This window comes from Vombatus ursinus, unplaced genomic scaffold (assembly GCF_900497805.2).
Source record: "Vombatus ursinus unplaced genomic scaffold, bare-nosed wombat genome assembly UNPS02014847.1, whole genome shotgun sequence".
In the NCBI taxonomy this organism is placed as follows: Eukaryota; Metazoa; Chordata; class Mammalia; order Diprotodontia; family Vombatidae; genus Vombatus; species Vombatus ursinus.
The window spans coordinates 20,640,078-20,654,370 of record NW_020954625.1 but is presented as its reverse complement, the minus strand read 5'-3'; the positions used below and the strand labels follow the sequence as shown (position 1 = coordinate 20,654,370).

Below are 14,293 nucleotides of genomic sequence, written 5' to 3'. Positions count from 1 at the left end.
CTCTTGATTTGGGACAGGAGCAGAAACAGAATGAGGGGTTATTTAATTTCTTTATTTTTCTCAAGAGGTCCTGATAATGGAAGCAACAACTCCTACAGCATCTCCCAAATAGTCTTCTTGCAGGGGTGGGTGAGACTATAAGAAGTAGGAGGTCCAACTACCACAACATTCTTCTCAGTCTCAAAGGGGTCTAATTGAGACACACACAACATTTCGGCTTGAGCATTCCCCCAAACCTTGATGGTGGTAGGTTAAGGCATGCACAGCATTCATCTGGCACATTCCACAAATCTGCACTTACTGAGTAGTGCTCATTTAATTTGGAAAGGAGCACACAAAAAAAGGACACCACACACACACACACACAAACTTGCCAGCAATAGCCTCACACGTTTACATTAACTTTGGTAATATCATGATGACTTAGCGCAGCATAAGTGCAGTAGGTGTTTATAATTTAAGCACAAATGTTTACATTATCTCATCATTATATCTCACTTCACAGTCATAGTAGAAATTGTTTATAATGTGAAATCCTAGGAGCTAGTAGATTGTTTATGGCCATGATCCTGGGAACTATTATCTAAAAAAGAATAACAAAATCCACCTTACATACAACAGTGACTTCAACAATGGAAATGGAAAGAAAAATCACAACAAAAAATCAGAAGGGACACAATTAGAAAGGAGAGATATGAGAAGACAGCCCTAACTGACTCTTTTATGGGAATGAGAGGTCTGCAAGTACTACACACTATACATGTTTTTGAATTTTTTTCAATGAATTGAATTTTTTAAATGCTATGTATTATGCAGGGTTACTCTCTGGGAGGAGGAAAGGGAAGGATTTTAGAGATAACTATTTTGATGTAAGAAACTGAAAACATTGATAAAAACTTATTTTAAAAAGGATATGGAATGTTAGCCTTCTGACATATTACCAAGCTGGAAAAATCCTTTAATTTAGATCTGGTGATAGACCATATATCCATTGCTCTAGGATAAGTCTTGTCAAGTTCACACAGGCATGATGACATTTTGTTGATTAACATTTAGCCACAGTGACCCTTTATAATCACCTACTAAGTTTGTAGATACTAGTTACACAACCCTGGATAAGTCACACAATATCTCTTGGCTTCAGTTTCCTCCTGTATAAAATATATCTATTGAGAATGACTACCTCACAGGGTTGTTGGGAAAATCAATTGAGATAATTCATGTAAAGTGATTTTCAAACATACAAGTGACATATTAATGTTAGCTATAATAATTATTACTATTGTTACAATTTAGAGCCTGAACCAGCAAACTCACCTGAATAAGGCCTGGCCCAGAAATAATATGTCATAAACATGTAACCCATTCAGCCCCTAGAAGCTAGAAGACATGCAGTGGAGGGGAACACACTGTCTCTTGAGATGTGTGCCTGTTGTTACCCTTATTAAAATGTAAGCACCTTGAAAAATCCCCTCTCACCTTAGACGGTTATAAGTATAAGAAAGCATTTATTGGAATTGAGTTAAAATCTGCCATTTTATAACATCTACCTTCTCTTCATTGCTCCCCAGGACCAAGAAGAACAATTTTAATCACTATTCTACATGATGATTCTTCAAATAATTGAATATACTCAGTATGGCTCCCACTACACCTTCTTTTCTCTAGGCAAGGCACTGAAATCTCATTAACTGGTTCTCTTCTACTATTATCTTTGGTCTCCTCAAATTTATGATTATGGAACCACAGAAAATCAAAGATGGAAAATTTCTCAGGAACAGATCTCTAAGTAACCTGAAAATCCCATGTAAATTTATATGATAAACTATAATGGGGGTTTGGGACATTCCTGGATTACTTAAAATGGAGTCAGCCAGTGGGAAGTACTAGAGAAATAAAAGAACTGTTAGATATATGACAATCTGCATTGGCCCACTATGTGATTGGGAACAGACTCTTTTTATTGACTTGTAAAGCCAGAAATAAATCTATGTTTAGAACTACTTGACTGAGCACATCCTGCCTCTTTCATTGTGTCTAGGGAAAGGATTCATTCACTCACAATAGGTGACACGGTGCTACAAGGTGGAAGGCCTAAAGGTCACCTCCTCCACCTTAGGCCATGTGGTCTTCAGAAATGAGAGGGCGTTTTAGTTTTGATAATTTGTCCTCTTTAGTTCTAAGTACAGGAAGTTGAGTTCTCAACCCAGTAACTTTAGTTATGGGGATCTCAGAGACCAGGATTCCAGGTTGGATATTGTACCTGCCCAGAAAATAAGCTCTGAAAAGCAAAGGTCTTGACATTAGCTCAGTGGACCTCAGCACTAATGCTATAGAGGAACTGAGGTAAGCTGTGGGCCTAAACCCCTACCATCCCTAGAGACTAAATGGTTTAGGAGAAGATTATACCCATGAGATGTTGGGGAAAATATTTGTATGTTCTTGATGTGACTTTGTAGTAAATATTTCACTATAAAAGCTAATCCAACACTGAATGGTTAAATGGAACTGGAGTTCTAGTCATTGGCCCCTCACAAGGTGGGGAGTGCAAGTGGTAGGCACCTGAGATGATAGAAAGAAAATACACTCGAAATCCCCATAATTTTTTTAATGTTTGTACGTGTGTAAATGTAATACTTTGCAGCTTGAAAGAGTGGGACTGTCATAATTCCTGTTACTGTAGGCATCGCCTAGACTATATGTGAACGGTCCTATTAAGGAGCAACTCATTGATTTGCCAAGTCATCCCATTACACTGTGGGATAGCTCAAATTAGCAAGTTCTATCCATCTTTCCTTCCATTTATTGCTATTGGCTCTGCCCTTTGAATCTGAATTGAACAAGTCAAATCCTTATCCACATGGCAATCCTAAAACTACTCAAAGATAGTTATCAAGTCCTGCTTAAGGTTTCTCTTCTCCAGGCTAAATAACTCCACTTTGTGAAATTGATTGTAAGTTCTCCAATTATTTAATGTCACATTAATGAAAATAGAACATTTGTTATGTTTCATATTTAATAATCTCATGAATATTTAATATTCTTATTAGAGCCATTTTAATAGCTTTGTAAGTTTGTACTACTCTACAAATTCCTAGATTCCCCTTGATAATACATGTGCTTGGTAATCCTCCTCGAATATCTCTTTATCTTGAGCAAAATTTGTGTATTTATTTAGTGGAGTTCACTAATAAGTGTTCTATTAGTTATTACTAGGAAAGATCCTTAGTTGAAGATAATCTTGGCACTGAGCAGAGTGGAGGTGTTGTGGCTTCATTAATAGTTTCTTGTGAAAAAAATAAAGACAATCATAAATTTAATGGAGAAAATGAAATGGTCTTATGAACATCCCTTCTCCAGCATTTTGCTTAATAGTTTTGTAGCAATGACCATTAATTTTATTGGCACGAAGCTTTCATTTTCTAAAATATCTTTGCCAGGTTTAGGGACAAGTGTCATATTTGTCTCATAGATGGAAAATGGGGTATGATACTATGATTGTTATAGAAAATGATGTTTGTAACAATGAATCATCATTCAGTCTGAATATTTGTAAGGATATAATTGTGAATTCATTTAGTCCTGATAGTTTTTATTTGGAAGTTCATTGAGTCATCTGCTAAATACTTCTAAAATTGGTTTATTTTGGTTATCTATTTTCTACAGATTTTGTCAAATTATGTATGTTATTTTTAATGTGCATTTAATTCAGTAATCTTCTTTTGTTGGCACATAAGTCAATATAACCATCTGATAGTTTTAAAAATATTATTTTGTATTCTTGGGATTTCTACTTTGTCATTTTTGATGTTAGTTATTTTATGATTCTCTCTCTTCTTTTGAAATATGTTTGCTAATTATCAATTCCATTGACATTTAAAAAATACTTTCCTTATTTGTAATTTTCATTATTCCTTTATTATCTATCACATTCATATCCTCTTTTACTTGACTTCCACCCTTATTTCTGCTTGATTTTGATGTATTCATTTGTTCATTTTCTAGTTTATTTAACTGCAAATTGAACTCATTAATTTTCTCATTTTCTTTCTTGCTGCCATAAATGTTTAGGGATAAACATTTGCCTCTGAGTATTGTTTAGGCTACATACCATAAATGTTCACATTCTACATTTATGCTTTAATCATTTTCATTAATAACTTATTATTTTTAAAATATTTTGTTCTTTAAATCAAGCAGGATCCTATAAGTCATTTTTATTGTTTACATGGGCCTATATATTTTGAAAACATTTTCATTTTTAATAATTATTTTAACACAACATGGCACATAATTGTAGCAATATACATTTGTCTCTGAATTTTTCTTCGACCTAAACACATTTTCACAAATGTGACAGAACAAAAGCACGCCCTCTCTTTTTTCAAATTAATTCTTTCTGTATGTCTATCAAATTTACTTTCTCCAGTGCGCTATTCAAATGCCTAACTTCTCTTTTCCTTGTCTTTCTGTTTGATTGATCATATTCCATTAGCAGAGTGTTAACATTTTGTGCTGTTATTGATTTTCTGAGTCTTTTTGCAAACAAGTTGATTTTTCCTTTATACACTTACTTGATGTATTTAGGTGACACTCTCCCATTAATGGTATTTGTTATGGACAGCTCCTTCCTCACTGGCCTGTGAATATGTTTGGAAAGTCCAAATCCTGAGCTAACTCCATTAATACTCTATTTGATAGTCACATATTCCTATCTTGAATTTTGACTTTTTGCTTATTTCTTTTCTCTATGAATTGGCTTCCATCATTAATTATATCCATCTATCAATTCAGCAAACATTTATGAAGCACCTACTATGTACCAAGCACACCTCTTGGCTTTCTGAGCAGAGAAAGGGCTGATATGCATAGTTGCCAGCCCTTCCTCCCCTACTCTGCCCCTGTTACCATTTATTTTTTTTTTCAGATACCCTGGGCAAAGACAGTTAGGGAAAATTTTAATTTGATAAAATGCTAAAGTATCATCAAGGTGCTTACTGGTCTTTATACCTCTGCCCTTTGGGAAGTAGTCCAGGCAACTGTATCAAAACCTTTCAACCCAGTTCTTGAGGAGGACCATATGAGACTCTTGTGGTCCCAGCTGTTGCTATTCATTTACAGGTGTTTACTGATGAGCCACCCCAATGTGCCCAGCAATCAGAACATCTGGAGCCTGGGAAGAAACATGGCTATTTGGGCTGCTGACCCAGGGTCTGACAAAAACTGAATGCATGACTGATGGTCTACTGGGTGACACCTATCCTTATATACTCCTGTAATCAATCTCATTCCATTATATATCTGTTTCTTGTGTGGTCACTTCCTATACCTCTCCATCCAAGGCTGAATGCTGCTAAGTTTGCCCATGCAGTTAACTGAGCAGATTTTGGTGGGGAAAATTCTCTTGTTGATCTCTCTTAATGCTTTATAATTTGAATGTAATTTCACAGTCTGTCTCATAGAATCCCTTCAAAGCCTAGCAAAAGAGGATTTTTTGAACCCTGTCAGTGGTTTGTGCCAGCTACCTCCCCTGAAAGCCTTTGGTATTTACCTCTCTTTTTGTTTTGTATCTTCTTTGTGGTATACTGTATATGATAGTTCCACCCAACAGGTCATAACCTTCTTGAGAGAAGGGGCTGCTTCACTTTTTTTGTTCCCATAGCACTTAGCATGGTGCCCGGTACATGACAAGTACTGAAAAAAAATGCTTATTGACGGACTGATAGATTGTTTATTTCAGCAATATTCAGCTCTTGTAATGCTTGCAATGACTTCCTAAGTCTCTTATCTAACTCCTTCATTCCATCCTCTGCTCCTGTTCTAGGGAAATCCTTATAATGGTCTGTTTTGTTCATGTCAATCCACTGATGGAAAACATCCATTGGATTCCCATTATCAAGGAAGCATGGTATAAGTTCTTTCCATGAGCCTGTTACTCAAGGCCATTTACTTTGGTTACAACCTATCACCCACCAGGCTGCCCTTCACCAGTGCCTTGGCCCTCACCATTGGTTATGCCTAGGATAATGGCCTACATTTTCAAAAGCTTTGCTTGATGCCACCTTCTCCCTAAAGCTTTCCTTGATTCCATGAGATAAATAGTCTCCTCCTTCTCCCTCAAAATTTTGGCATTCCTTTATCCCTCTCTTCCATACATTTACATTATTTTAAGCAATACCATCTTGGAAACATGTTCTAACTGGCTTAGTACTACTCAGCCATACAAGGCAGAGACTCTTTTCTTATCCATCTTTGAATCCTCTATAGCATCTTACCACACTAGAGATGCTTCTGGATGATTGGATTCTATGAATCCAACAGGAGCCATTTCATCTGGAAGGGTCTATTTCCATCTAAGTTTACCAAGATGTGCTACATTCCCTGGTTATGTCCTTCACTCACTCCAGAGGCCAGAACTCAATTCCTTGCTTCTCTTTAGTGGGTGGATGCTTCCACACTTTGCTTCTAGTACATGAAGGAGAATTCAGGAAGGCAATGCAAGTGTCAGTGTGGGACGTTGGAAAGTGCACTGTTATCAAGAACTAGGATTGGGCAACTAAGTGGCACAGTGAATAGGACACTGGAATTGGAATCAGGAAGACTCTTCATGAGTTTGATTCTGGCCTCTGACACCTATTAGCTGTGTGACCCAGGGCAAGTCACTTAACCCTGTTTGCCTCAGTTCCTCACTGGTAAAATGAGGTGGAGAAGGAAATGGCAAACCATTACAGTACCTTTGTCAAGAAAACCCCAAATGAAGAGTCAGACATGACTGAACAACAAGTATTCACATAACTGCTTCACATACGTTTTAGGGACAGCTAGGTGGTTCATGGACAGAGTGCCTGGATTGGAGTCAGGACCTAAATTCAAATCCAGCCTCATGTACTTACTAGCTGTGTGACCCTGGGCAAGTCTCTGTTTGACTCAGTTTCCTCATCTATAAAGTGAGCTAGAGAAGGAAATGGCAAACTACTCCCATATCTTTGCCAAGAAAATCACAAATGGTGCCATGAAAAGTCAGGCACAACAGAAACAAGCAAACAACAGAAGTCAGCAAGGGATTGAATTAATGGTGAGTAAGCTGGAGTTCTGCCCCAGACTTAGATACAAGGAAAAAGGCAGGAGGAAGTCTCTTCCTTCCTCCACCCCCTCCCCTTCTGCCTATTCATGGCCTTTCCTGCTTCCTTGTGAGCATTTCACTCCTCTCCAGTGATGCACTTTACCAAAAAGCTGGGACGTCTTCAATCTGATGCCTGGCTGAATCACTCCTTCCTGTGACCATCAAGGTTGGGGTTAAGAAATAGAGAGTGGAATAAGTAGCCAACATATCCCATAGAAAACTAAGCCCTAGCCCTCCCCAGTCACTATCCTCCTCTCCATTCCTTTTATTTATTTATTCATTTGAGAGGCAAGGCAAATGGGGTTAAGTGACTTGCCTAGGGTCACACAGCTAGTGAGTGCTATGTGTCTGAGGCCAGATTTGAACTCAGGTCCTCCTGACACCAGGGCTGGTGCTCTATCCACTGTGCCACCTAACTGCCCCTCTCTCCATTCCTTTTTGACTATGCCCTCTGGAACTTTATTATGAACAAACTCCCCATTGTCTTACATCTTTTTAACTCACATTCCTTCTCTTTGCTGAAGGCTTCTGAAGATAACTTGTTCTAGAAGACACCACATGTTTTGGTACTTTATCCAAGGCTAGCTAATCTCATTCTCTTATCACAGGGTCAGGAGTGATATGGGGGAAAGAATGCTGGAAGTAGCCTCAAAAGACCTGGGTTCAAATCCTATCTCTGTAATTTATTTGGGATCCTGGGTGGTAAAGTGAATGATATCCTGGATCTTAGAGTAAAGAAGACCTGGGTTCAAATCCTGTCTTAGACATCTGTTGTGTGACTCTGTCCAAGTCACTTTATCTTTTTTGTCTTAGTTTATTCTTCTATGAAATGGGTATATTAATAGCTACCTCACAAGTTCGTTGTGGGGCTCAAATAGATTAATACACATAACATATTTTGCAAATCTTAAGCTACCATATAAATACTATTATTATTAATAATAATTGCTATTTACCCCCTCTAGGCCTATTTCCTAATTTATAATATGTAGAAGCTAGACTAGATGACCTGTAAGGTTTCTTCTCGATCTAAGCCCATGATCCTGTGATTGCACAGAATACATCTAATTGTGCAGGCATTTCCAGACGCTTCCACTGTTACCATAACATAATGGTATCTTATTTTTTAAAACTCCCCCTGCCTTGTTCAGATCCTTGTTGCTGGCATCTCTGGACCTCCAGGTCACTCCCTCTCCTCTGCAATATGTTTAGCACTTGACTCACATTGTCTTCTCCACACCAACTCTGTTTCCCTATAGCTTCCCAGCTCTCATCACCTTTCTTTCCAGGCTACCTCAGAATCACAGAGTTATAGAACTAACCAAGACCCAAATAGCCTTTTAGTCCAAGCCGTAAAATGAGGGAAAACAAACAAACAAACAAACAGACAGAACATTACAACATTCCTAAGGAAGTGTAATCTTGTTTTAAACTATTTTTTTAAACTTTTGCTTAAAGACCTCTAGTGTGACCACAGTAGTTGTCATTTGATTAGCAATATTCATTAGGTATCTACTATTTACCAAAAATGATGTTATTTCTTAGATCCCAACCTTTCTTAAATCAAATTTGCCCTATGTCCTGGAAGTCTTGGAGCTGCACTAGTAGCAGTAGCAGTAACAGCAGTAACAGCAATAGTAGGGTAGCAGTGTTTATTGCTACTACTAGTAGTAGTGTTACCAAGAGTAGTCATAGTAGTTGTTGTAGTAATAATAGTCATACTTGTAGTGGTAGTAGTAGTAGTTGTGGTAGTAGTAGTGGTGCTATTAGTAGTAGTTGCAGTAGTAATAGTAGTAGGAATAGTGCTACTATTACTACTACTAGTAGTGGTAATAGTAGTAGCACTATTAGTAGCTGTTATATTAGTCAAAGTGGTAGAAGTGATAGTAGTACTATGTAATAGTAGTAGTAATAGTAGTGCTACTAATAGCAGTGGTAGTGGTAGTATTGCTACTAGTAGTAGTTGTAGTAATAGTAGGAAGAATAGTGCTACTTGCAGTAGTTGTAGTAGTGGTAATAGTAGTAGTAGCAGTTAATAGTGCTACTACTGGTAGTAATAGTTATCAGAATAGTAGTAGTAGAAGTAGTAGAGGTAGTTGTGGTAATAATAGTAGTATGTAGTAGTTACAATAGTAGTAGTGCTACTAGTAGTAGTTGTGGTCATAGTGGTAGTAGTGCTACTAGTAGTAGTTGCGGTCATAGTGGTAGCAGTGCTACTAGTAGTAGTCATAGTAGTTATTGTGATAGTAGTAGTAGAAGTAGTAATAATAGTATTGCTGCTACTTGTAATACTACTACAACTACTATAACTACTATGACTACCACTGCTAGTATCACTATTACAACCACTACAACTATTATGACTACTATGACTTCTACTCTAGGACTTCCAGAAGATAGAACAAATTTGATTGAAGAGAGGTTGGGATCTAAAAAGCAGCATAGTTCTAATTATCCATTACTAACATTTATTATAGTGTTTTGAGATTTAAAAATATTCTACAAATATTATCTTTCATGATCTTCATGGCAACTTTGGTAGCTAGGTGCTATTATTATCACCTTTTAACAGATGAGGAAACTGAGGCAAAGAGGTTAAATTATTTGCTAAGGATCACACAATTAGTAAGTATCTCAGGCTGGATTTGAACTCAGGTCTTCTCAACTCCAGGCCCAGACATCTACTGGGCCTGCTAGTCATAGCTCTAGTGAGGAAACCTGGGTTTGTTTCCTGCCTTAGGCATTTACTAGCTTTGTGACAATGAGTGTCACTTAACCAATCATAACCTCAGTATGCAAATCAAGAACATGGTGGTCATGTTCTTTACCTACTTCACATAATGAAGGTATGAGTGTGAGTCATTATGTGTGAAGGAATTCTTAGTCTCACTTATGGATTAAAGGCTTAGATCCATTGCTGTTGGGGGCTGTAGTCTAGGAAACAGTTGTCTTCTACTGGTGTTTCCACTGGCAGTTATCAACAATATATTCTGGATTTCCCCAGTTACCAAGATAAAGTCGCTAGTTCTTTCTAACTTTCTTTATTTGTATTTAAGAATTGAAATAGACTTTAGTATGGAAGTGTTGGAGAGGAAACAAATATGACTTACTTTTGGAAGGGACCCGCAGGTTGGCCAGAACCACTTCCAAAGAATCGGCTTGGACGCGGAGCACGTATCTTGTCTTTGTTTCATAGTCGAGTGGTGCCTTGACATATATAACACCTGTGATGTTATTAATCCCAAAGAGATCTGGAATATAAAGCACAAATTCTAGGTCTTGGCTTCAAGCCAAGTGAGTTTCTTCACTGTGACTTTGATATTATTTCTTTATTTTACTTATAGCTGACAAACTAGAAACCCGGGTTTAAATCCCACCTCCATCACTTACTGCCTTGTGACTTTGGGCATGTTACACAGCCTATCAAGACTCCAGTTTCTTTATCAATAAAAAGGGAGTTAAACAAGTCCCTTCTATTTAAAAATCTCTGATTCAGTCTAACACTGATACTTGGCCCCTAGATATTCAGTATGATGTTTAAAAGAGAAAAATAAAATTAAGGAGGAGGAAGGATGGACATATGAGTTGGGTACTCAGACTCTGACTCCTAAGTCAACTCATAGTTTACAGCCTCCTCACAGGTAGCTTGTATCTCTAGGATCTTCCTTCCTGTACAGAGGGCCCTCCTGATTCTTTGAACCTGCTCTTCCATGACATAGAAAATCCCTCACCCTGGAAGTTCATTTCAACCCTGGATTTCTCACACTGGAAGTACCTTCTATGACATCTCTCTGCGAGGCTGGTTTATTCCAAAGCCTCAATTGTAAAAAGAATACCCAGGTCAACCACAGCGTCTTGCTCTCTACGTAATACTCTTATAGTCTTGACTCTACACAAATTTTCTATTGTGCCTCTGTGACAGGTAGCTTCATATCTTTGCCCTTCCCCCTTTAAATCTTTGTTTTGTAATATACTGTCATCCTTCTTTACAATATAAGCTCATCGAAGGAAAGGATTGTCTTTATGCTTTCTTATATTTGTATTTCCAGTGTTTAGCAGTGTCAGAAATACAACAAGCACTTAATAAATGTTTGCTAACTGACTGACTGACCTGGCCTTGCACTGTCCGGTTGCACACAGAAAGTGCTTAATAAAAGTTTCAAGAATGCACAAACTACATATGCCTTTATGGAAGGATGGGAACAGACAGAAAATTGTCTTTATGAGAAGTGTGAGAAGCCATAGGACATGGTGGATAGAAGGCTAGCCTCGGAATCAGACAGACCTCATTTCAAATCTTATATCTGACACATCCTAATGATGTGAATCACTTAACCTTTTCATGTCTTCAGGCAACTAAGATTTTAAATTATAAATGGGTCGTTGGTTTTCTTCAATGGAGAACAAATCCTACTTTCCCTACTGGAGTTCCCCACAGCGATGAAATCATAAATCTTGGACAATACCCATGGAAAAGAGGGGAAGACAGAGTAAGGAGAGGGGGGAGAAGATAATTGAGAGGGGCAGAGAGGCAATGAGGAGAAAGAGAGAGAAAGAGAGAGAGAGAGAGAGAGAGAGAGAGGGAGAGAGAGAGAGAGAGAGAGAGAGAGAGGGAGAGAGAGAGAGAGAATATATCAGGCCACAAGGTATAAAAAAGATGTAGGCTACTATTACAACGTAGAAGAATATGGCACAAGCAATTTATACTCTTCCTAAAAAGAGATAGAAATCAATGTAATTCCATGTATTTATTTAATGTTTTGATCATTTAGAAGAAATCACTTAAAATATCACCCCAGGTCCACATATTTTTAATAAATTAATTGAAATAAATTCTCCATTAAATAGGCTGCTTTTTTTTTTCACTCAGGTCCTCCTTCAGTGCCCCATTGTGGAGTACAGGTGACCTGGACTTCTGAAAGCTTCCATTTCTGGAGTGGAACCTCTGGTTACTCATACAGGGCAGCCAGTACATCTGTTATCAAGGATCAGCTCAACTAAGTTTGGAGAGGCTAATTAGTAGATTGTCCCAGGGGTATATACACATGGGCCACAGAAACTACAAAAATCATCCACTAAGATGTAAAGGGGTTGCATTATATATAAGAGGAGGGGCCACAGATATCAACAGAATCACTGATCCTTGAAACATTTCTTTTTCAGAAAAATTTCAGGGTTTAAAGCCTAACATAAAGATTTTTTTGATCCTGATGGGAAAGACCAATATCTTCAAGATTTGCCCAAATATGGTTGTTTGCTGGGTCAACATTCTATATATTACATCTTTCTAAGCTGGAATAGCACCTGCACATCTGGATGACACCCTACACAAAAGTATGATTCCTCTATGTGGTGTGGGGGTGACCTTCAGTTGCAAAGGCCATTCTAGTGAAGCTTGAGTCTGGTTATGTTTTGCAAAGTTCAGAAGGCTTTGAGAATGGGTACAGAGACAGATTCTGGGTGTATCATCAGTTCAAAGCTCTCATAACCAAGTTAATTGAGGGGCAGAAATATTTTTGTCTCCTTTCCCACACTATCAAAAGTTAAGTGAGAGTGACTGAGACCTGTAGCAGTGCAGGAAGTAACCATAATGATATGCTTACACTTCCTGAATTATAATGAATTGTGAGCATGTTGGTATGTGGGAATGGGTTGCATACACATGTAAGTGCATACATATGTATGTGTATGTGAGGATACAGTAGTAAAGATGTATTCTCTACATTCAAGAAATGTACAATGGATTAGGGAAGAGGAAATATTTAAGCCTCAGTTGCCTCATCTGTAAAATGCTGTGGTTGGACTAGATGGCCTCTAAAACATTTTCACTTTTTACATTTAGGATCTCCTGATCCTATTTATACAACATAAAAATAGATAATATAGATTGTGAGCATGTCTAAATGAAGAGGCATTTGGCTAGTTCTACAATTTCAAAGGGCCAGAAGTCCCTTTCATCTGAGCAGTTCATGAAGGCTCCAAAGAGAAGATGGCATTGGAGTTGGCCTTTGTGAGATGAGCAAGATGTCAAAAGGCTGAGATGAGAAAAGGCATTCTGGTCATAGAAAAAGAGTAAACGAATGCATAGGGCAGTTCAAGGAACAGACAGCTCAATGGTGCAGAGGAGAGGGCACTGGATTTGGAGTTAGGAAGGCCTGAGTTCAAACTCCACCTTAGACACATGTTCTGTACCATCATGACCAAATGACTTGACTTCTCTGAGTCTGTTTCCATATCTGTAAAATGAGGGGTTGAACTCCATAGAGTCCAAGTTGCCATCTAAATTTATGATTCTAAACATGCCCATTTGTCTAGGGTATGTAAGAGGATGCAGTACAATAATAATGACCATTTCCATAGCACTGGAAGGTTTACATGAAGAAGTTTGCATGGCATAGCATACATTGGGTCCTCACAACAACCCTGGCAGGCAGGTGTAATCATTATCTTCAATTTATAGAGGAGGGAGCAGAGGCTGAGAGTGGTTAAATGGTTTGTTCAGGGTCAGACAGCTAATCAGTATCCAAAGCAGGATTTAAGCCCAGGTTTTTCTGACTCCAAGGACAGCATAGTCCAGAGTCAATGTCAAGATGCTTTATGAGATGAAGCTGAGAAGGCATATGTATAAAAATATGCTAAGAATTGGGAACACCTCAGATAGACTCTGGTCTCAGATATTTACTACCTATTTGACCCTAGGCAAGTCACTAGTTGGAGCCTCAGTTTCCTCACCTGCAAAGTGGAGATAATGATAATACCTACATTGTAGAATTCTTTTGAGGATTAAAGGATATAATAAAGTATGCAAAGCATTTTGAAAAAATAACTTCCAAAGAGTTATGTAAAAGTATGTTCTTATATCTAAGCACGTACTTTTTTTGAGGAGGGTTGCAGGGGTGGGGTGGGGGTGGGGGGGAGTGCTTGGGCCAGACCTGTGATCTTATTCATGTGAGGAAATCTCAATATAGACACTCCTTCAGTTGACACAGATCAGCACCTTGGAGTTTTGAGTATTTGGAGTTTTGAGTACTTGGAGTTTTGAGTACTGACTTGGTACAAAATCTGTCCATCCAATGGGGCAGACAGGATTTCTATTGAGGTCTTGCTGATTCTAAGCTTGGCTTTCTATCCACTCTAACATGCCTCCTTTCTCATGTCTACATGTGTATA

The 14,293-nt window shown here is 38.1% G+C and overlaps 1 protein-coding gene across 1 annotated transcript in view; it reads right to left on the bottom strand.

The window, feature by feature from the left end:
- Positions 1-14,293, bottom strand: part of PCDH15 (protocadherin related 15) — a 1,147,277-nt gene that overhangs the window by 136,345 nt on the left and 996,639 nt on the right. Inside the window, exon 25 of the mRNA XM_027840684.1 lies at positions 10,234-10,374. Coding sequence (XP_027696485.1) covers positions 10,234-10,374 — 141 coding nt within the window. The remainder of the gene's footprint in view (positions 1-10,233; positions 10,375-14,293) is intronic.